The sequence below is a fragment of the Protobothrops mucrosquamatus genome, unplaced genomic scaffold (assembly GCF_001527695.2).
Source record: "Protobothrops mucrosquamatus isolate PMUCROS unplaced genomic scaffold, P.Mucros_1.0 scaffold3384, whole genome shotgun sequence".
Taxonomy (NCBI): domain Eukaryota; kingdom Metazoa; phylum Chordata; class Lepidosauria; order Squamata; family Viperidae; genus Protobothrops; species Protobothrops mucrosquamatus.
The window spans coordinates 26,732-50,253 of NW_015389366.1; the positions used below are offsets into that span (position 1 = coordinate 26,732).

General features: G+C 43.7%; 1 protein-coding gene across 1 annotated transcript in view; it reads left to right on the forward strand.

Moving 5' to 3' along the window:
• Positions 1 to 23,522, forward strand: part of TBX2 (T-box 2) — a 43,122-nt gene that overhangs the window by 12,628 nt on the left and 6,972 nt on the right. Inside the window, exons 3-6 of the mRNA XM_015826922.1 lie at positions 2,249 to 2,395; positions 5,143 to 5,219; positions 7,787 to 7,956; positions 11,227 to 11,855. Of these exons, the coding sequence (XP_015682408.1) occupies positions 2,249 to 2,395; positions 5,143 to 5,219; positions 7,787 to 7,956; positions 11,227 to 11,855 (1,023 nt within the window). The remainder of the gene's footprint in view (positions 1 to 2,248; positions 2,396 to 5,142; positions 5,220 to 7,786; positions 7,957 to 11,226; positions 11,856 to 23,522) is intronic.

Below are 23,522 nucleotides of genomic sequence, written 5' to 3' on the forward strand. Positions count from 1 at the left end.
TCCTTCTCGATCCCCCGAGCCAGCTGTTAGGATCGCTCGCTCTGCGCCGCGCTTTTCTCTCCCCCCCCCCAAAGGGGAGACCAGACCAACCCGGCGCTGCTGCCAAAGATCGGCGACTCTTTATTCTCTTTAGTCGCCAGGATCTTGGATCCAAACGGATCTTTCTTTGCTTCCGGAGATCTCCCGCCGATCCGGTTCTCGTGGGGAGGCGTGGAAGTGGAAAGCAGGGGGGGGGGGCTTTTGCGCTTCCTCCCCCCTCCCTTTGTTTCAAACCAGCTCCGGTGAAACGCTCGCCAGAGAAGGGGGGGGGGATCCGATTCGAATTCCTGCGGCTCGCCGCTGTTTGTCGGTTGGGTTGATGGCAGCCGAGGTGCGGAGGACTAGCGCCTTAGGGAGGCCGCAAGCAAAGAAAACGGGTTTCTGTTGGCTCTCTCCGATTTACTCTGGAGTCAAGCGTCTTAGTGGCCTTCGAAGGAGACAGGAGACGGGGGGGGGGGGTTGATCAAAAGAAGTTGGTGCTTTGGGGTGTACGTCCTTCCTCCTTTGGGGGGGGAAGCCCTTTTGACAGCCCCCGGATTTCCGTGGGAACCGAGAAAGGAGGGGAGGGGGCTTCCAACTGTTTTCCCCAGAGAAAAAGGAACTTTTCTTAACCTACCTTTAAGCTGTCAGCATTATTGCTATTAATCTGTTTCGTCGTTGGATAGAATTCTGCATCGATTTTTAACATTTTTCCCCCTTTATTTAAGAGCAGGGAGAGTAATGCTTTACAGGTTGAGGTTTCAGACTCAAATAATTCCTTGCTGAGGTTTTTTTTTGGGGGGTAGGGTGGGGTGGGGAAGAATGGGGAAGCTAGAGGAAAAAGAAACCAGAAAGTCAGAATTGTAAGACAAGGCTTGGAGCACAGGAAAATAGTTTCTTGAGCTCCCCTCCCATACAGATAGTCCTTGGCTTACAACCATGCCATCAGCCTTCTGAAAAATGTGACTTAAGACAGTCCTCGCCCTTATGACCACTGAAGCCTCCTCATGGTCGCGTGTTCCAAATTCAGGAACTTGACCACTGCAGCATCCTGGGGTCCAAATGATCACCATTTGCGACTTTCCCAACTGGCTTTCTGACAAACAAAATCAGTAAAGGAAGCTGGATTCACTTAACAACCTATTGATCCATTTAACGATGGATGCGATTCGCTTAGCAACCGTGGCGATAAGGTAATACCTTTGGACATGACTCGCTGAATGACGACTTTGCTGACCAATGGAAATTCTGGTCCGGCACCATAATTCCTCTAATTCCCAAGACATGGATGATGATAAATATATAAATAAAAAAGCAATTATGTGTTATAAAAGCACACTGAAGAATGTGAGGTTTCTCCGTCTAGGCCCCAAGCAAGGCGTTGTTTGAGCCTGGGACCACCATTTGTAAAGCTTTACTCGTGAGGAAGCTACTTAAATCTCTCCTTGTTCTTATACCTCTTAACCTGGGCCAGCAGTTTTAAAACAGAGCTTTTTCTTCTGCTCTTTCAATTTTTTTTTCTTCTTCCTAAAAAACAAAACAAAACCCTATGGAGAGGGCAATTCCCTCTCTGGGAACTGGCTTCCGGGACCGGCCCGTCTCCCTCGGAATTTTCTCTGCCCCTTCTGTCACCAGCAAAACCATTTGATTTATTTATTCAGTTTCTATAACTTCCACCCAAGTGACTCAAAAATCATCCTTGCCTCTACTAGCAAAAAAAATATAATTAAATAAATTCAAGTTCAGTTTCGGATTAAATTTGGGGCTGGGCTGATCCTGAAAAGAGATTGTTCCATAAGCCCTTTTTTTTTGCTGATGCTTTCCTTCTCTTATTTATTATATTTATTATATTTATTATATTTATTATATTTATTTATTTATTTATTTATTTATTTATTTATTTATTTATTTATTTATTTATTTATTTATGATGGGATTGCAGTGTTCCCGAGAACTGTATTTAATCCTAAACTCTCCCTCTTTTTCTCCTCCCCCCCCCCCAAACAAGTATTCTTTCTAACTTTATTGGTGGATGGATGGATGGATGCAATGGGATTTTTTAACGGGCATAAAAACAAAACAATAAGCAGATTTCCCCCCCCCTTTTTTAAAATGAGCATGATAGCGTCACACAGCCGTGTTTAAAAGAGGTCCGGATTTCCCCCCCCTCCCCTCTTCTCTTTGCCTAGCTTTTAACCTGCTTTCTCCTCTCTCCTGGCTTCCTTTACAGACGATCCTCAATTCCATGCATAAGTACCAGCCCAGGTTCCACATAGTCCGAGCTAACGACATCCTCAAGTTACCTTACAGCACTTTCCGCACCTACGTGTTCCCGGAAACCGACTTCATTGCGGTGACCGCTTATCAAAATGACAAGGCAAGAACTTGGTGGGGTATGCCTGGGTGGGTGGGTGATTAAGGGCTGGGTCTCTCTTCCTTAATTTCCTGATTTGTCCCGCCTTTCAACTCTTAACTTCCAAGGGGCTAGATTTGAAAAAATGAACCAGCCTAAACAGTAGATTTCCAATGGGTAATTCAAGGTAGACTGCCATGATCCACGGAGGTTCCATTGAGCTTTAAGCTTCCTGGATTTGTCTCTTTTTGCTCCTCCTCCTCCCCCTCCTCTTCTTCTTCTTTTTTTTTTAAGTCTAGGAATTTGAGACAAGTAGCCACCCCATCGAAGCGAGGTGTAAGGCTAGTATTAGGGAAAGAGAAATCTAATTTCCGCTCTACGATTTGTGACCGGAGGCTTGGCTTTCGGTCTTAAATATCTAACATGCAGGGCGGATTGTATATTTATTTATTTAGGTTATGTCCTGCCTTTATTACTTTGTAGGTAATTCAAGCCAGCGAACGTATCCAATACTTCTCCCTCTTCCTATTTTTCCCACAACGGCAATCCTGCGTGGTGGGTTGGGCTGAAAGAAAGGGACTGGCCCAAAGTCACCAAAACCGATTTTCGTGCCTAAGGCGCAGCTAGAACTCACCGTCTCCTGGTGATTGGCTCAAAGCCACCCAACCAGCTTTCAGACCTAAGGTGGGATTAGAATTCTCAGACTCCTGGTGATTGGCCCAAACTCACCCAGTCAACTTTCGTGCCTCAAACAGGACTAGAATTCTACACCGCCTGGTTTTCAGGCCAGCACCTTATCCGCTGCTACACCAAACTGGCCCTCTATTAATATTAGAAGGGGATACCTCATCCGTGCGACGTTTTTGTTATAGAAAAAAATCTCCAAACTATCCCCCCCTTTATCCTTCTGATTTTTTGTGTGTGTGTCCTCTAGGAATATCTTCAAGGTTTTAAGAGATGTTCCAGAGTCTTTATCTATCTTCCAGAAACATCTTTTTTAAAAAAAATGCTTTCACACAGTTTCTCAGTGTTCATTTCCCCCCCCCTCCTCACTTCCGGGGTGAGGGGAGAGGGAGATAATAGAATAAATAGAGGATTGTAGGAGCCACTAGTTCAGAAGAAATGGTAACCCCGGGTGACCGGAACCGTTGCCGCATTCACACGAATCAGCCCTAGTGGCCTGATTCACACAACTTCCTAAAACAATGGGTGGTTTTTCGTGACCCTTTGAACTCAACCCCATTAGAGCCAGTTTAAGATCGAGGGCAATAGAAGAAGGGGACTACGGAGAATGAGGTGGCTGGATGGAGTCACTGAAGCAGGAGGCGTGAGCTTAAATGGACTCTAGAAGATGGTAGAGGACAGGAAGGCCTGGAGGAACGTCGTCCTTGGGGTCGCGATGAGTCGGACACGACTTCGCAACTAACAACAACAAAATATGTAAAACCAGGCCATGTAGTGCAGACTAAAGTTCCTATTTAGCTAAAATCTGCAAACTTTAGCCAACCCTGCATAAGTGGTGCTTGAAAGCACCCTCCAGATTTCCCTGATTTTTTGGGGGGGGGCGTCAGGAAAGGAGCAGGGAAGCAGAGAATTGGGGTCTGAATTCCCCCAACCAGCTTATGCTGCCAATTGAATAAATTGGTTGTATGCTTCCCCCACCCCCTTACCCCGCCGTGCATTAACCAGGAACTGACTTTATTTTTATTTATTTATTACATTTCTTGGCCGCCTATTTCACCACAAGATAATTCCACTTACCGCACTAAGAATGAAACTGTAAAATATAGGTATAGAGAGAGAGGTAAAAAGTCACGTTCCAGTTTACAATAAAACGCAAGCTGACTTGCAAAATGCAGTTGCTAATTCAGTCCCTGAAATTCTAAAACCGCTCGGGAGTGGAGCATCAAAACAAGGCCAGAACTGTCCTCCGAAGGGCCTTGGTAGGTCTTCAGCTGACCTGGTTGTGGGAATGCAACCCCGGGTTTCAAACAGGTGTCCCCGAGAATCGGGAGAGCAGCTTTCTCATAATACATGCAAGAAACCCCGCTTTAAATCAGCACATTGCAGCAAATCTCTGTAAAATAGTTTTTTGGACAAGGCCTCCTTAGTTTGTGGTGCTCGGGCCTAGAAGGAAGGAAATGAGGGAGAGGAGAAGTTTTTATAGTATAATTAGGGTCCGGATCCAAGGTATAAACCCCTGGCTGGAAATGGGATCGGAATTAGATCTGAAGCCGGCAGCAAAGGAAGGATGCTGAGAAATTTCTTTTGCAAATGCTAGCAGGGAGGGACTCGGCTGAGAAGAGAGGAGTTTTTCATTGCCAGCCCCCCCCACTTGTTCCCCCCTTTTGCTTGGGGGCTTTTGCTTCACGGTGGAAGGTTGTTAATCGGTTACGGCCTTCGCCCTTCAAATTTACGAGGCCACCAGGCAAGAGAAGCCCAGCCAGCCTGGGGGGGGGGGAAGGGGGGGAAAAATCCCTGAAAATCTGGCTTTTACAGATCTTGGGGTCTGGAGATGGGGCGGAGACCCCTTCCTTCCTTTAGTCCCCTCCAAAAGCCCCACTTCTCTGCCCCCTCCCCCCCATTCGCATTTTCTTCTATCTTATTTCTCCAACATTCTGTTTTTTAAAACCCCAGGGAATACAGTCCTTGACTTACAACGGTTTGCTTAGTGACTGTTCGGATTTACGACGGCACTGAAAAACGTGACATTGTTGGGGGCAATAGGTTTGGAGTGTTTCTGAACATTATTTCCATTTTTTTTCCCTCAGATCACCCAGCTGAAGATAGATAACAACCCCTTTGCAAAAGGATTCCGAGATACAGGGAATGGACGAAGAGAGAAAAGGTAAATTGAGAGTATATATATTTTTTCCCTTAATGTCAATAAAGTCGAATTTATTCCAATGGGCCAATGCACTTTCTCCTTATCTTTGTTTGGTCATCCTAAATATAGTCCCTCGGGAGGAAGACCTGTACTGGATTGATTTTGGAACAAGCTTTCACAAAATTGTATTGCAATGTTGTATTGCAAATTTGTTATTGTTATCGGCAACCTTAGTGATGTTTACTCAGAAATGTTGTGGGAAGCCTTACGAGCTTGACTGAGTCTTCAGCTTGTTGAAAACAAGAGAAATTAACCCAACTTTGTAATCAAATACTGTGTTCATCCAAGATATTGAACTGTGGTTAGTTTAATCATGGTTTATTAAACAACCTCCTGCTGCCTGGGTTTTGATAGCACCTTGCCATAAACATTGCATATAAATCCCGCAAGTCACAGTTGCGGGATTTATATGCAACTCATTAAGTTGCAGAGAAGGGAAGAGAGGGGAGGGATGGGGGGGAGAGAAGGGGAGGAGAGGAGAGAAGATTAGGGGTGACAAGATAGCAGTGTTCCAATATTTGAGGGGCTGCCACACAGAAGAGGGGGTCAACCTATTCTCTGAAGTACCTGAAGGCAGGACAAGAAGCAAGGGTCGGAAACTAATCAGGGAGAGAAGTAACCTGGAATTAAGGAGAAATTTCCTGACAGTTAGAACATTTAACCAGTGGAACAGCTTGCCACCAGAAGTTGTGGGTGCTCCATTACTCGAGGTTTTCAAGAAGAGATTGGATCACCATTTGTCTGAAATGGTATAGGGCAGGGATAGGCAACCTTGGCTCTTTTATGACTCGTGGACTTCAACTCCCAGAATTCCTGAGCCGGCATGGCTCAGCTTGGAAACCTCTCCATTTCTCCTCAGCATGGCTGGCTCAGAAATTCTGGGAGTTGAAGTCCATGAGTCATAAAAGAGCCAAGGTTGCCTACCCCTGGTAGAGGGTCTCCTGCTCTAGCAGGGGGTTGGACTAGAAGACCTCCAAGGTCCCTTCCAACCCTATTATTCTATATTCTATTAAACCCTACACAAACTTGACTCAACATTCAAAGCACGACCTTAGCTAAAACATGGCGTCTTCGGTTAAAGCACAGCTTCCAAGGTACCTTAAACTGCTCTGCCTTCCACAAATAACATGTTATCTCAGCCAGCTCTAAATTTTAGCATTGGGGAAATGAGGATGAACTTGTGAAAGGAAAGGAGGTCTAGGCCGTGGTTTTTGCTCCAGGTTTTATAGCAGTCAGTAACCCTTTAGCAAATGGCAGCACAGGGGCCATTTTGGCTATCTAAGCAGGGGGAGGCCCGGTTAGCAATTGGATGGGAGATCACTCGTTGATTTCCTAGCATGCCAATTAGGCTGAGAAATTAATCAACTGAGAAAGCAGCATCAAGGTCCTTCCACATTGCCGTCAAGCATATAAGGCAGATTTTTGAGCGGGAATCCATTTTCCTCAAAAGTGGCTCGGCTTTAGTGAGGTGATGTCCATGTCTGGTTTCGTTGGGAACTTTTGGGGTACTGTCACCTGGTGGGTTTTTTTGACCTCGAGAAGTAAAACATAGACTACAGGTAGTCCTCGACTTATGACCACAATTGACCCCAACATTTCTGTCGTTAAATGAGACATTTGCTAAGTGAGACTTGCCCCAGTTTACAGCCTTTCTTGCCACAGTTATTAAGGGAACCGCTCCAGTTGATAAGTTAGTAACCCGATGGTTAAGTGAATCTGGCTTTCCCATTGGCTTTGCCGGTCAGAAAGTCACAAAAAGGGGATCCCATGACCTTGCGACACAGAGCCGCGGTCATAAATATCAACCCGTTGCCAAGCATCTGAATTTTGATCACATGATCACGGGGATGCTGCAACGGTCGTAACCGTGAAAAGCTGTCATAAGTCACATTTTTCAGTTGTAACTTTGAACGGTCACTAAATGAACTATTGTAAGTTGAGGACTATCTGTTGAAGGATTGGAAGGGACCTTGGAGGTCTTCTAGTCCAACCCCCTGCTCAAGCAGGAGACCCTACACCTATGTCTCTCAACCTTGGCAACTGGGAGATGTGTGGACTTCAACTCCCAGAATTCCTCAGCCAGCCCAAGCAGGAGACCCCACACCTATGTCTCTCAACCTTGGCAGCTTGACGATGCGTGGACTTCAACTCCCAGAATTCCTCAGCCAGCCCAAGCAGGAGACCCCACACCTATGTCTCTCAACCTTGGCAGCTGGAAGATGTGTGGACTTCAACTCCCAGAATTCCTCAGCCAGCTCAAGCAGGAGATCCTAGCAAGTCTGGCTAGGGAATTCTGGGAACTGAAGTCCACGCAACTTCCAGCTGCCAAGGTTGAGAATCAGTGCTGTACACATCATTCCAGGCAAAATGGCTGCCCAATCTCTTTTTGGAAACCTCCAGTGATGGAGCACCCACAAATTCTGGGGATGAGAGGGAGAAAGAAGTGGGGGGGAGGGACTCAGACCCTCTGAAACGCTGATGCTGAAGATTAAAACTTGTCCCCCTCCCCTTCTTTTCCCCACTGAAAGGAAACAGCTGACTCTGCCTTCCCTGAGGATGTATGAGGACCCCTGCAAGCAGGACAGAGATGGGGGCGAATCGGATGCCTCTTCTTGTGAACCTGGTCCAGTTCAAGAGTCCCTTCACTCCCCGTTGGCCACAACTCCCAGCCCTTTGCGGGTCCACCGGAACAGCAGAGGTGAGGATCTTTCTGGAGGGGAACAGAGCCCACACGGGGGTGGAGGGGCGGGTCCTTCTCCAAATGGGGAGGGGAGGCACCCCGGTTCCAATCCTGAATCCCTGGAGCCCCCGTTCAGCATTTTCCCCCTTTAAAAAAGTTTGAACTTTTTCCATGAAAAAAAAACCCAAACATATACGTAGTCCTCTACTTATGACAGTTGAGCCCATTTCTGTTGCTAAGCGAGACAGTGGTTGTTTGTCCCATTTTGCGACCTTTCTTGCCATGGTTGTTCACTGAATCACTTGCAATTGTTAAATTAGTAACACACTTGTTAAGCGAACCTGACTTTGCTTGTCAGAAGTTCCCAAAAGGGGATCACATGACCCCGGGACACTGCAACCGTCATTAAGTACATGCCAGTTGCCAAGAGTCTGGATTTTTGGTCACGTGGCCCTGCGGATGCTGCAATGGTTGTACATGTGAAAAATGGTTGTAAGTCATTTTTTTCCAGTGCCGTTTGTAACTTTGAACAGTCACTAAACAAAAGGTTGTAAATCAAGGACTACCTGTACTGCTGTGTGATCTAACTCCTTCCCAAATTATAATCGTAAGAATCCACCACCCTATCCCAGTTAATTTATGCTGGTAGTCCTCAACTTACGACCACAATGGAGCCCAAAGTTTATGTAGTTAAGTGAGAAATTTGTTAAGTGAATTTGTCCCATTTTACGACTTTTCTAGCCACATTTGTTAAGTGAATCGCTGCCGTTGTTAAGTTAGTAACGCGGTCATTAAGTGAATTTGGCTTCCCTGTTGTCTTTGCTTGTCAGAAGGTCGTAAAAGGGGATCACCTGAACCCAGGACACTGCAACTGTCATAAATATGAATCAGCTGCTGCAACGGTCATAAGTGTGAAAAACAATCATAAGTCACTTTTTTCAGGGCCGTTGTAACTTTGAATGGTCACTAAGTGAACTGTTGTAAGTCGAGGACTGTCTGCATTTTGCCATAGTTGGAGATTTGCAGGTCCCAAAGAGGTGAGAAACAGAGATGTTTCTAAGCTTAAATTATGTTTATTCATGGAGCAGACCCTACTACACCTGTGTCTCTCAACCTTGGTGATTTGAAGATGCTTGGACTGCAACTCAAAAAAGGGTTTTCCCCAATATTTTAATATTTAAATTTTTTTAAAAAATATTTTCTGCAGAGAATTATCTCTCTGTTCCCTTCAACTTAGTTCCTTGCTACTCATAATGTAATTTTGGGGAAGAGAGACTTTGCTACCCATCGCCCCCTGCTGGCTGTATTAAACCCACTTTTTTTTCCCTCTGGAATTTTTAAGACACATTTTGCCCTAAAAACTTTCAGAAAATCCCTGGAATTCTTAAAATTAGTGAGGCTTTTCTAATTCTTAAAATTAACGAACATGGGGGTTTCTAAGTCCCCACCAAATGAACTGACAATAAAAGGATCAAGGTTGCCATCTTCACACACCTATAAGTGCCCGCAAAAAATTCACTATACAGGTAGTCCTCAATTTACAACCACGACTGAGTCCCCAATTTATGTTGTGAGAATTTTGTTAAGTGAGATTTACCCCATTTTACAACTTTTCCTGACATGACCTTGGGACGCTGCATAAATGTGAGTCAGTTGTCAAGCATCCAAATTTTAATCACGTGACCGTGCGGATGTTGCAATGGTCATAAGTGTGAAAAATGGTCATAAGTCACTTTTTTCAGTGGCGTTGTAACTTCGAATGGTCACTAAACAAACTGTAATTAGGACTACCTGTAATTAGGCCATTATTTCCTCAATCTGGGGAATTCTGCTCATCTGGTTTTAAATTTCTTGGAATTAAAATTTCTAGCAGTTTACTCTCAAGAAATATCTTTGTATCTGCTAAAACCAAGCCAGACAGCCACATTATAGCTTAATACGACAATCTAATTTATGCAACTCTAATGCAATTTATCTAGTTTTGTCTTAGCAACGAGAGATTGCTAACCAGGATTGGTGGTTTAGTATAAAAGAGCAAACTCAGCCAGTAACATGTCCAGGCTTTCAGCCTTAAGCCATTATTTTACTTTTGAGTAAACCTGCACAACAAGAGGTTTTAGGTTTGGTGGCAGGTTTAAATTGATGGCGCTTTAGTTGATCGTTTGCACAGAAATGAATTTCGAAATGCGGTGACTTCAAGATCAATTTTTTTTTGAGTTCTGAATATTGCACACATTATTACAACTCTGTGGTTCCTTATAAGCAAAGGAGAGGCATAAACATTGGCATTTCCTTCTAAGAATGTGTGATTAGGTCATAGCCTCGGAGGTTTTATGATTTATTGATCATACCAAGTCATATTTTAGTAGCAAGAAGCTGTAAATCTGAAAGTCTCATTTATTTGGGCGGCAAGGTGAATACCGGAGTATTTACAGCAAAATATCTGATGTTCTCCAGTAAGAAGGAAGCTATTAAAAAAAAAAATCCCCTTTCTCCTGAGTCACGAATTCTTGGCAGCGCTAATGCCAGGCAAAGCAGATGCTGGCTCAATTTTATAAAATAGGATCTTTCAAGAGACTCCATTTTATTGTAACATTGATGTGATTTTTGTCCATGTACACATTTTATAAATTTTACAGGTTGTTCTTGACATACGAGAACTGCCACAACTGAGCCCCCAATTTCTGTTACTAAATGAAGCATTTGTTAAGCACGTTTTGCCCCATTTTACGATTTTTCCTGCCACGGTTGTTACGTCAGTCCCTGCAGTTGTTAAGTTAGTAACACGGTCGTTAAATGAAACTGGCTTCCCCAGTTTGGAGGACGCTGGTTCCTCCCACTCACAACTCAGCCAGAACAATTAACCAGTGGAACAACCTGCCTCCAGAAATTGTGAATGCTCCAACACTGGAAATTTTTAAGAAGAGACTGGACAGCCATTTGTCTGAAATGGTATAGGGTTTTCCTGCCTGAGCAAGGGGTTGGACTAGATGACCTCCAAGGTCTCTTCCAACTTTATTATTCTATTCTGTTCTGTTCTACTCTACTCTACTCTACTCTACTCTACTCTACTCTACTCTACTCTACTCTACTCTACTCTACTCTACTCTACTCTACTCTACTCTATTCTTCCATTCCATATCTTCTCTTCTCTTCTCTTCTCTTCTCTTCTCTTCTCTTCTCTTCTCTTCTCTTCTCTTCTCTTCTCTTCTCTTCTCTTCTCTTCTCTTCTCTTCTCTTCTCTTCTCTTCTGCCAGTTGGGCTAAAGTGGCCTTTTTCTCCTTGCAGAAGACAAAGGAAGTGACCAAGAGCTGGAGAAGGGATCGGGGGTGAAGAGATCCAGCCCGGACCTGGTCCCAGGCAGCCCGCCCCACAACCACAACCTCTGCTTGCAGGGCGAAGAGCGGAGTAAAGAACGAGGGAAAGCCAGCGAGGTCTCCAAAGAAGGCAACGGAGGCGGTGAGGCCTCCCTCTTCACCCCTCTGAGCTCGGAGAAGGAGAAGCTGGAGGGAAGAAGGAAGGAGCCTCTCCTGCAGCCGTCCCAAGAAGGATCCAAAAAGGAATTGCCGGGGGATTGTGCCCCGGTGGGGTGCAGCAGCAAGGAAGCCTTCGCCCCTCTGATGGTGCAGACCGACAGCCCGCCGCACCTGAGCCCCAGCCACCTTCAGAGCTTGGCTCTCTCGGGCCTCCACGGTCAACAGTTCTTCAACCCTCTGGGTGCCGGGCAGCCCTTCTTTCTTCACCCGACTCAGTTTGCCATGGCTCCGGGCGCCTTTTCGGCGATGGGCATGGGACACTTGCTGGCTTCGGTGGCAGGCGGAGGGGGCTTGGAGAACGGGGGACTCTCGGCTCAAGGGACAGCGGGCACCACCACCCCGTTCCCCTTCCATCTCTCCCAGCACATGTTGGCTTCTCAGGTAAGGGGGCAAGGAGGAGGGGGGGCAAGGGTTGATCTCCCCTCTTCTGCTCAGGATGGGACCGGTCCTGGGAAAAATGGACAGTGCTTCTTTAAGGTGTCCCCTTTAAGATCGGCGGACTTCGACTCCCAGAATTCCCTAGCCAGCCATGCTTCTCAATGCTCCTCATGGCTGACTGGGGAACTCTGGGAGTTGAAGTCCGCAGGTCTTTTTTTTTTTTTTTAATTGAAAAATTTTAAAATTTTTACAATATAACTCCCCACCTCCCTCATACCCCACCCTTCCCCACCCCCCTCCCTTCCCCCCGACTTCCCAGAGCTACACACAGGGTTTACAATACAATAATTATATTCTNAGCCATTTCTGCTAAATTTGAAACTTTAAATGCCCAATCCTCTATAGTAGGCAAACGATCCGTTTTCCAACATTGAGCTATTAATAACCTCGCAGCAGTTATCAAATTCAGCATCAATTCCATTTCTTTTTTATCCAAATTTTCCATAATACCCAGCAAAAATAGCTGAGGCTTAAACTTTATCTTTTTCTTAAAGACAAGTCCGCAGGTCTTAAAGGTGACACATTTAAGAAGCACTGTAAATGCTTCTCAGTGCTTCTCATGGCTGGCTGGGGGATTCTGGGAATTGAAGTCTACAGCTCTTAAAGGTGACATGTTTAAGAAGCACTGTAGATGCTTCTCAATGCTCCTCATGGCTGGCTGGGGGATTCTGGGAGTTGAAGTCCACAAGTCTTAAAGGTGACACATTTGAGTAACCTTGAAATAGGCTGCACAGGAACCACTGGATCCAGTTCCTGAACAGTCCAGTTTTTAAAAAAAGAGACCCGAAAAAATATTTTGGTGTGCGATTTTGAGAATGGGTGCTTTCTAAATTAAACTCAGGAGAAGAATTCTAAATTAAATTCAGGTAAACCTCCACTTGCAACAGACCATTTGAAGTTTGAAGGGCCCTGAAAAAGTGACTTATGACTGTTTTTCACACTTATGTCCATTGCAGCATCCCCGTAGTCACGTGATCAAAATTCAGATGCTTGATGATTGCAGTGTCCCGGACTCATGTGATCACCTTTTGCGAACTTAAGCCAAATCAAAGACAGATTCACACAACCATCGTGTTACTAACAACTTAACTGTGGCAAGAAAGGTTATAAAATGGGGCAAAATTCACTGAACAAAGGTCTCGCTTAGCAACAGAAAATTTGGGCTCAATTGTGGTCGTAAGTTGAGGACTACCTGTAGAGGCTGGTAATTAAGTTCCTCCCCTTTTCAAACTGAGTTCAAACCTGAGTTCCAGGTTTGTTTTAAGTAGGTTTTTGTCCGATCAGCCCCAATTGCTTTGACTCATATATGGCTTTTAGTCAGTGCTTTTTTTGTAAGAAAAAAGGTGCCGGAACTCACATCTTGTTAAGCTTTTATTTAAAAAAATTATATATTCAGTTCTTAGCAGGACCAGTGGTTGAGAAGTAATTTTTTTTTTCATTTTTAAATTTGGGATCACACTTTTACACTAAAAATTTAAAAAAGATTTTCAATTCACCAACAATTTTTTAAAATAAGAAATTATTTACCTTTCGCACGTAGTCAATCACTGTACACACACCCAAACATGTCAGTTGTGTAACAAAACATAATGGTCGCTGCCCGCAGTAAGCACTCAGTGCGCGACCACACGACCAATTACAAGCCGAGCAGCGCCATCACAACCAGCGCGGACAAAGTACGCATGCATCGGACTTGACACACAAGCAGCCTGCATGCACCATTTTAATGATTTTGCCGCCGACCTGCTACGCTCGACAGGGAGATTCAAGTCCACGTAGACCAAACATCAAATTTTCAAAAGTTACTTTTAAAACTTGGAAAAATCCATCAAAAAAAGGTGCCGGAACTCCATTCCAGCACTGCTTTTAGCCATAAATCATAGTTTCCATGAATCTATGGATACGTTTACTGATCAACCAGAGTGAAATGAAATCGAGCCAATTAGAGCTTAATAAAAGTACAAACTTAAATTTTTGGTCTGGGTAATGGAACTACCACCCGACAAAACTCTTGGGCTGGGTTTACTTGACCTCCTAGCCAGCAGAGAGTGTTAAGAACTCGGCAATTACATTCACACGTCATGGTAAACTGGATTAGTTTTAACCTTGGCTTTTTGGAGGGAGCACGTGGTGACTTAAGGGAGTTAGCCCCCCTGAACACATTAAAAGTACATATAGTCCTCGACTTACAACCACAATTGAGCCCAACATTTTTGTTGCTAAGCAAGACCTTGTTAAGTGAATTTTGTCCCATTTCACGACATTTCTTGCCTGCAGTTGTTAAGTTAGTAACACGGTTGTTAAGCGAATCTGGCTTCCCCCATTGACTTTGCTTGTCAGAAGGTCACAAAAGATGATCACATGACCACCACCCCCCAGACACTGTGACCGTCATAAATATGAGTCAGGGGCCAAGTATCTCAATTTTGATGACCTGATACGGTGATGATGCAATGGTCTTTCTCTTTAGTATGGGTAGAGGAATCTTCCGAATGGGGTTAATGGTGGAATTGCCCATAAACCAGGTTTGGGTCTTTTCAGGAGAGAATAACTCCCAGGAATGTCTATGGAGATTCTCAAATATCCAGGTCATGGTTGTCCTTAAGGTGCTTTTCCAAAAGGCAGCTAGAATAGAATAGAATGGAATGGAATGGAATGGAATGTGGAATGGAATGGAATGGACCTTGGAGGTCTTCTAGTCCAGCCCCCTGCTCAAGCCGGAGAACCTATACCATCTCAGACAGATGAATGTCCAGTCTCTTCTTGAAAATCTCCAGTGATGGAGCGCCCACGATTTCTTGAGGCAAGCTGTTCCACTGGTTGATTGTCCTCACTGTCCAGATGTTTCTTCTTAATTCCAGGTTGCTTCTCTCTTTGATCGGCTTCCAACCATTGTTTCTCATCCTTCCCTCTGGTGTTCTGGTGAACAACCTGACCCCCTCTTCTTTGTGGCAGCCCCTCAGATACTGGAACACCGCTATAACGTCTCCCCTATTTCTTCCTTTCTTTAGACTAGCCAAACCCAAGTCCCGTAGCCGTTCTTCGTATGTTTTAGTTTCCAGGTCTTTGATCATCTTAGTTTCTCTTCTCTGAACTTTTTGCAGACTCTCAACATCCTTTTTGTGATATGGTGACCAAAATTGGCTGCAGTATTCCAGGTGTGGTCTTACTAGGGCTTTATAAAGCGGTACTAGTACTTCGGGTGATCTTGAGTCTATGCCTCTGTTTATACATCCCAGGATCATATTAGCTTTTTCTTGGATGAGCATTTTAAACCAAGAAAATCCAGCTACCTTTTGGAAAAAGCACCTTGGGGATAACTCCCATGAGTTTTGTCAAAGCACTTTGATTTTAGCTAGTTCAGAGTCTTCTATTCCAAAGCATAAACGATAAAGCGTCTAGAGCAGTGGTGGCGAACCTATGGCATGCGAACCTATGGCACGCGTGCCAGAGGCGGCACTCGGAGCCCTCTCTGTGGGCACACGCACCGTCACCCCAGCCCTGCCTCCTCTCATGCCCCCTCCTCACCAGCAGCCCTCCAGAGGGGAGTCACCCCCAGGCACGGCCATGCAATGCTGCACAGTCAAGGACATGGTAGCCGGGCAGCGGGGACAAGACTTTGCCCTTACACCCCATCGCGCGCAGATGGTGCTGCAGGGCACGGGCAGAGGGCGGGGCCACCATGGCGCCGCTGGGCTGCCTGAGTAATCTGTGGTGGGCCATGGAGGTGGTGGGTGGTCCAGTGGGCACGGCGGAGCGGGGACAGGGGTTGGGGTGGTGGTTTTGGGGCACGGTTTCTAAAAGGTTCGCCATCACTGGTCTAGAGGCTAAATCGTATGATGAACAATTGTGGGAGCTAGGAATGTAGCCTATCAAACAGGAGGATAACAGGGACATGTAACTGTCTTCCAGTATTTGAGGGGATGTCACAAAGAAAAGGGAATTACCTTATTCTCCAAAGCACCAGAGGGTAGGACAAGAAGTAACATGGAATCTTATCAAGGAGAAAAGCAACCTGGAACTTGCTCCAGTGGAACCGATTGCTCCAGTGTTGGAGCATTCACCGCTTCTGGAGGCAAAGTTGTTCCACTGATTAATTGTTCTAACTGTCAGGAAGTTTCTCCTTAGTTCTAGGTCGCTTCTCTCCTTGATTAGTTTCCATCCATTGCTTCTTGTCCTGCCTTCAGGCGCTTTGGAGAATAGCTTGACTCCCTCTTCTTTGGGGCAGCCCCTGAGATATTGGACCACTGCTATCATGTCCCCCCTCGTCCTTCTTTTCTAGACTAGACATACCCAATTCCTGCAACCATTTCTTATATGTTTTAGCTTCCAAGGAAGGGTTAATGGAGTAAATTTTGGTTAAATTAAGCGTGGCTAAGCAGAGTGGTGCAAATGGGTGTGGAGCCTTCATGCCTGCAGGATGTTTTCTGCCCTGGGTCCCTTCCCTGTTGAAGACAGGCACACAGGCTGTTGGGGATGAGTTTGTGTTGTCTGCATCTCAAACTGAAGCGCAAATGGGTCCTGGAGTCTGCAACGTTTTCTGGAAATCCATTTATACCCCCTCACCATTCGAAGGGTGCCCATCCCAAAATGTCTATGGAGATTCTCAGTCATCCAGGTGAGGGTTGTCCCAAAGGGGCTTTTTCAAGAGGCTTTTTCAAGTTGCCTCCTGAAAAAGCACCTTTGGGACAACCACGACCTGGATGATGGAGAATCTCCATGGACAGGATGGAAGGCAGTTTCCTGTTGAAGCTTAGGAAGGCATCGTATGAGTGGTTTGATACTGGAGTCAAGGGATAGAACAAACTCTTCATCATTGGTTAAGTTCAATTCGGGCCTGGAAGGAGATGACATGACTTCCATTTCTGTAGAGAGCAAAGGGTTGGACTAAATGACCTTAAGGTTTGTTCACTAATCGTGATTTCTCCTTCGTTGGGGTTTGCGACCGATTCCTTTTTTGTAAACGCAAGGGGAAAAGTAATAATAATAATAATAATAATAATGATGATGATGATGATGATGATGATGATGATGATGATGGTGATGATGGTGATGATGCCTGGAGACAGCAGAATAGACGAGAAAGAACTGGAGAAGATAACAAAATACAGAGACCTTCAAATAGAAATAGAAAGACTGTGGCAAAGGCAAGCAAGCGTAGTACCAATAGTAATAGGCGCCTTGGGTGCAATCCCAAAACAACTGGAGCACCACTTGAACAGCATCATCGGCATTGACAAATTTGCCATCAGTCAATTGCAAAAGGCAGCTTTACTAGGAACTGCTTCCATCCTGCGACGATATCTGTAATACCATCAAACATCCACATCTGCCTATCCCAGCTCCTGGGTAAGGACTCGATAGGTAGACAAAAATGCCAAATCCAGTCTGAACATCTGGCTGACTGTGCGATGATCCATAATAATAATAATAATAATAATAATAATAATAACAACAACAACAACAATAACCTACAGAAAGACTGTGGCAAAGACAAGCAAGGGTAGTACCAATAGTAATAGGCACCTTGGATACAATCCCAAAACAACTGGAGCACCACTTGAACACCATTGGCATTGACAAATTCGCTATTAGTCAATTGCAAAAGGCGGCCTTACTAGGAACTGCTTCCATCCTGTGAAGATATCTGTAATAACATCAAACATCCACATCTGCTTATCCCAGGTCCTTGGGAAGGACTCGATAGGTAGACAAAAATGCCAAATCCAGTCTGAACATCTGGCTGACTGTGCAATGATCAATAATAATAATAAATAAAGCTGGAAGGGACCTTGGAGGTCTTCTAGTCCAGCCCCCTGCTCAAGCAGGAGGATCTATACCATCTCAGACAGGTGATAGTCCAGTCTCTTTTTAAAAACCTCCAGAGATGGAGCGCTCACGATTTCTGGGGGCAAGCTATTCCACTGGTTGATTGTCCTCATTGTCAGGAAGTTTCCTCTTAGTTCTAGGTTGCTAATGACTGTAAGCAACGCAAGAGGGACAGCCGCCTTACGGGTAGTCCTTGACTTACGACCACAATTGAGCTGAAAGCACCTGTTGCTAAGCGAAAACATTTAAGCGAAGTTTGACCCGTTTTACGACTTTTCATGCCACGGTTGTTAAGCGAATCGCTGCAGTTATTAAGTTAGTAACACGGTTGTTAAGTGAATCTGGCTTCCCCCTTCACTCCGCTTGTCAGAAGGTTGCAAGTGGGGATCCCGTGACCACCGGGACGCTGCAACAGTCATAAATACGAGTCAGTTGCCAGGCGTCTGAATTTTGATCACGTGACCGCGGGGATGCTGCAACGGTTGTCAGTGTGAAAAACTGGTCATTAAGTCACTTTTTTCAGTGCCGCTGTAACTTTGAACGCTCATTAACTGAACTGCATTTTCAAGAAATGGGTGCGAAACACCACCTATAGCAAATTTATCCCACTGCTTCTCTTTTTCAAAGGATTTGAAACAATGCTTTTATTTCAAAAGTGGTTCCTTGATTATTATTTTTTCCTCAGCCAAGGGGGAAAAAATAGTTTGATTAACCTAATCATGCACACATGAGTTAGTTCAAAGCAAAAAGTACCATTCCCCCCCCCCCCAGGTTAAAAGATAATTTTCAGCTAATCGATGAGGTAGTGATCTCTTCTTAAAAGAAAATGCCTCTTAGGTTCATTCAAAGTCCCAAGTTTGTGCCCTAAATTCACACTTTTATCAACTAGCCTCCCAAGAGCTCGATCAACTGAATATTGTGGACTTCATCTTAAAATAAAATGGTACTTATTGCAGCAAGAAGGGGAAAAAAACTCTATTAAAATGCAAGCATAATAAACTCTGTCACCCTTCCCAAGAGGGCAGAAAATTTGCATTTAGTGATCCAATGAAGTTTTTATTTAAGCCTCGTGTTCTGAAACTTGGTCTGCAGATGCTTGTTGATTTTTGCTTTCGTCCATTACTGTAGACTAAAAAAATAGAAGAGAATAGAGCTGGAAGGGACCCTGGAGGTCTTCTAGTCCAGCCCCCGTGCTCAAGCAGGAGAACCTACACTGGACTATAATTAAGGAAAGTTATAAGAATTTGCAGGACATTTGTCCAATCTATACAGTTTAGGCACGGCTCCTAGAATACATCAAAACTTGCTTTAGTCTGCCGAGAAGGCATGGAATAAGAACAAGGAAAGTGGATTGATGATGATGTGTGATTAATTTTGTGTCAGCTCTTAGTGACAGGGCAGCTAAATTTTCTTTGTGACAGTTGTTAAGTTAGTAACATGGTTGTGGGCAAAATCTGGCATCCCCATTGCTTGTCAGAAGGTCACAAAAAGGGATCACATGACCCGTCATAAATATGAGTCAGTTGTCAAGTTGTCAAAATTTTGATCACGTGAGCATGGGGATGCTCCGATGGTTGTAAGTGTGGAAAACAGTCATAAGTCACTTTTTTCAGTGAGGTTGTAACTTTGAATGGTCACTAAATGGATGGCTCTAAGTCACTGCAGTGATTCGCTTAATGGGCACAGCAAAACTGCCTTAAAATCAAGTGTGACTCACTTATCAACCGGCTTGCTTAGCAATGGAAGCTCCAATCCCAATTGTGGTCATAAGTTGAGGACTACCTGTAAACAGAGAGATCAGGCACTCACTCATGTTGCAAGATATCAAAGTACTTACAAGCATGTCCCAGTTTTATGTATGAAACACCCCAGTTTGGTTTAGTGGTTAAAGCAGAAACAGGAGACTGTGAGTTCAAATCCTGCCTTAGCTGTGAAAGCCAACTGGGAGACTTTGGGCCAGGAGATGGAGAGTTCTAGTTCCGCCTTAGGCATGAAAACAAGCTGGGTGACTTTGGGCCAATCACCGGGAGAGGGAGAATTCTAGTCCCGCCTTAGGCATGAAAACCAGCTGGGTGACTATGGGCCAATCACGGGGAGATGGAGAGTTCTAGTCCCGCCTTAGGCATGAAAGCTGGCTGGATGACTTTGGGCCAGTCTCTCTCTCTCTCTCCCCGCCCAAGTCACTTTACAGATTGTTGTTGTTGTGGGGTAAATAGAAGGAAGATGTGTTGGAGAGTTCTAGTCCCGCCTTAGGCATGAAAACCAGCTGGGTGACTTTGGGCCAATCACGGTGAGATGGAGAGTTCTAGTCCCGCCTTAGGCATGAAAACCAGCTGGGTGACTGTGGGCCAATCACGGGGAGATGGAGAGTTCTAGTCCCGCCTTAGGCATGAAAGCTGGTTGGGTGACTTTGGGCCAGTCTCTCTCTCTCTCCACCCAAGTCACTTTACAGATTGTTGTTGTTGTGGGGTAAATAGAAGGAAGATGTGTTGGATGTGTTTGCTGCCTTGCGTTATTTGTAAAAATAATAAAGGATAGATAGATAGATAGATAGATAGATAGATAGATAGATAGATAGATAGATAGATAGATAGATAGAATAATAATAATAATAATAATAATAATAATAATAATAATAATAATAATAATAATAATAATAATAATAATAATAATAATAATAATAATAATAATAATAATAAAGTTGGAAGGGACCTTGGAAGTCATCTAGTCCAACCCCCTGCTCAGGCAGGAAACCCTATACCATTTCAGACAAATAGCCGTCCAGCCCCTGAGATACTGGAACACTGCTATCATGTCCCCCCTCGTCCTTCTCTTCGTTAAACTAGACATGATGATAGATAGATAGATAGATAGATAGATAGATAGATAGATAGATAGATAGATAGATAGATAGAGATAGATAGATAGATAGATAGACAAATAGATAGAGAGATCGATAGATAGATAGATAGAGAGAGACAATAGATAGATAGGAAAGAAAGAAAGAAAGAAAGAAAGAAAGAAAGAAAGAAAGAAAGAAAGAAAGAAAGAAAGAAAGAAAGAAAGAAAGAAAGAAAGAAAGTTAAATCAGGGATGGGAGGACCATATTTTGAGTCCCAGAAGAGTGAATTGTGTCTTTTTAAGTGTAGCCCCTTTTGTGCACGAGGAACCAGACAATGGTGCCAATTAGACAATAGAGCAAGGCAGACCTATGATCTGTTTTATGTAACAAGTCCACCCCAAACCTTGGAGGAGCAACAACAGTCAGTCCTTCCCCACTCAGGCAGTTTTTTTGGGATCTAGAAGCCGGATGTATTTTGACCTCTTTGTGTGTTTTCATCCTCCCAACCGGCACAAAAAAAAGCTGCAGCCTACGTCAGCAAATTCTCACGCATAGTTTTTTTTTTTAAAGCAGTTTCTAGTCCTTAAGGATGCAAACAGTGCCTTAAAAGAGTTTACGATAAGCAGATGTGGAATTATACTGTCCTGTTTGTACATTTATGGTAAGTTTCAAGATGGCTAAAAAAAACCCCACAACACCCAGTTCTCCAAAGCTGCGTTAAAGCTGGCATTGCATCCGGAATCTCTGCCTGCCTCGATTTGGCAGCAAACTTTCACAACTTTTGTAGTAGCCCAGTGGAAAAAGAAAATTAATTGTACAGGCACCGTAAGCTGCTGGTGTGGATCCAAATAGCTTTTCAGAACGGCTTGCCTTCATCACTGGAGGTTTTTAAGAAGAGACTGGACAGTAACTTGTATGAAATGGTTTAGGATCTCCTGCTTGAGTAGGGGGCTGGACTAGAAGGCCTCCAAGGTCCCTTTCAGCTCTATTTTGATTCTGATTCTAAATCTCCTCCATCAGAAGGGGAGAAGGAATGTCTTTAATGGTTTCAGGGAAAGCATTGGACAGCCATTTGTCTGGAATGGTGTAGGATCTCCTACCTGAGCAGGGGGTTGGACTAGAAGACCTCTAAGGTGCCTCCCAACCCTATGGTTCTACATTCTGTAAATAAAAAATGCCCAGTCATCTTCTCCAGGGCAAGAAGAGCAACAAAGATGATTAGAAGACTGGAGGCTAAAACATATAAGGAACGGTTGCTGAAATTGAGTATGTCTAGTTCAGGGGTAGGCCACCTTAGTTCTTTTATGACTCATGGACTTCAACTCCCAGAATTCCTGAGCCAGCCATGCTGAGGAGAAATGGAGAGATTTCGATACTGAGCCATGCTGGCTCAGGAATTCTGGGAGTTGAGGTCCAAAGAGCCAAGGTTGCCTACCCCTGGTTTAGTTTAATGAAGAGAAGGACGAGGGGGGACAGCATAGCAAGTCTTCCAATATCTCAGGGGCTGCCCCAAAGAAGAGGGAGTCAAGCTGTTCTCCAAAGCGCCTGAAGGCAGGACAAGAAGCAACGGATGGAAATTAAACAAGGAGAGAAGCAACCTAGAACTAAGGAGAAACTTCCTGACAGTTACTGTAGAACAATTAACCAGTGGAACCACCTGCCTCCAGAAGTTGTGGGAGTTTTATCACTGGAAATTTTTAAGAAGAGACTGGACAGCCATTTGTCTGAAATGGCATAGGGTTTCCTGCCTGAGCAGGGGGTTGGACTAGATGACCTCCAAGGTCCTTTCCAACTTTTATTATTATTATTATTATTATTATTATTATTATTATTATTATTATTATTATTATTATTATTATTATTATTATTATTATTATTATTATTATTATTATTATTATTTCTATTATTATTTCTATTATTATTTCTATTATTATTATTATTATTATTATTATTATTATTATTATTATTATTATTATTATTATTATCTTCTTGAGCACTGATAGGAACGCAATTCCCTCCTGGGCAGGAAAATTCAGGGAGCAAGCATAGTTTTAGAGGATGTTTTTTTGTTTGAGATTTGATAGAAAACTTATAATTGTCTTTGTTTCTTTAATTTCTATAGCCACCCGTCTCAAGTTTGTTAGAGGCCACCGCCTTTACCAAAGGCAGGATATAAATAAATGCATAAAATATATAAGCAGACATTTCATTATTTAATTTCTTATTTTATTTTATTTTATTTTATTATTTCTTTTATTTCTATAGCTGCCTGTCTCAGCAAGAGGCAGGAAGGGCACTTGTTTGGTAAAAGCCATTAATCTATCAAAGATGGAATGTAAATAAATAAATAAATGCAGAAATAAGGGCCTAGATAGGTAGGTAGGAAAGAAAGGAAAAAGAAAGGAAAAAAGGAAAGAAAGGAAAAAGAAGGAAGGAAGGGTGGAAGGAAGGAAGAAAGAAAAAAGAAAGAAAAAGAAAGAAAGAATGAACCTTTATTATCAAAGTATAACATGTATACAGTGAGATTGGCTGAGCCTCCCTCCGTGCCCCCCACACCACAAGGAAAGGAAGGAAAGAAAGGAAAAAGGGAAGAAAGGAAGAATGAAAGAAAGAAAAAAGAAAAGAAAGCAAAAAGGAATGAAGGAAAGAAAGAAAGGAAAGGATGGAAAAAAGAATGAAAAGAAAGGAAGGAAAGAAAGAAAGAAAGAGAAAGAAAGAAAGAAAAAAAAAGAAAAAAAAGCTCTGCTCCTCACTAGCTTACTTACTTACTAATTTATTTATCTATAAACTATTTGTTCATAAGCTGAAAACTATCTGTATAAGAACTTTAGGTTAATATAGAAGCATCAAAAAGATAGCAGAAGATCGTTATGGACGGAAGTCAAAATTTGAAGTCTGGGAACACGGTTTCTCAATCACGACCACAAAAGTTTTTAATA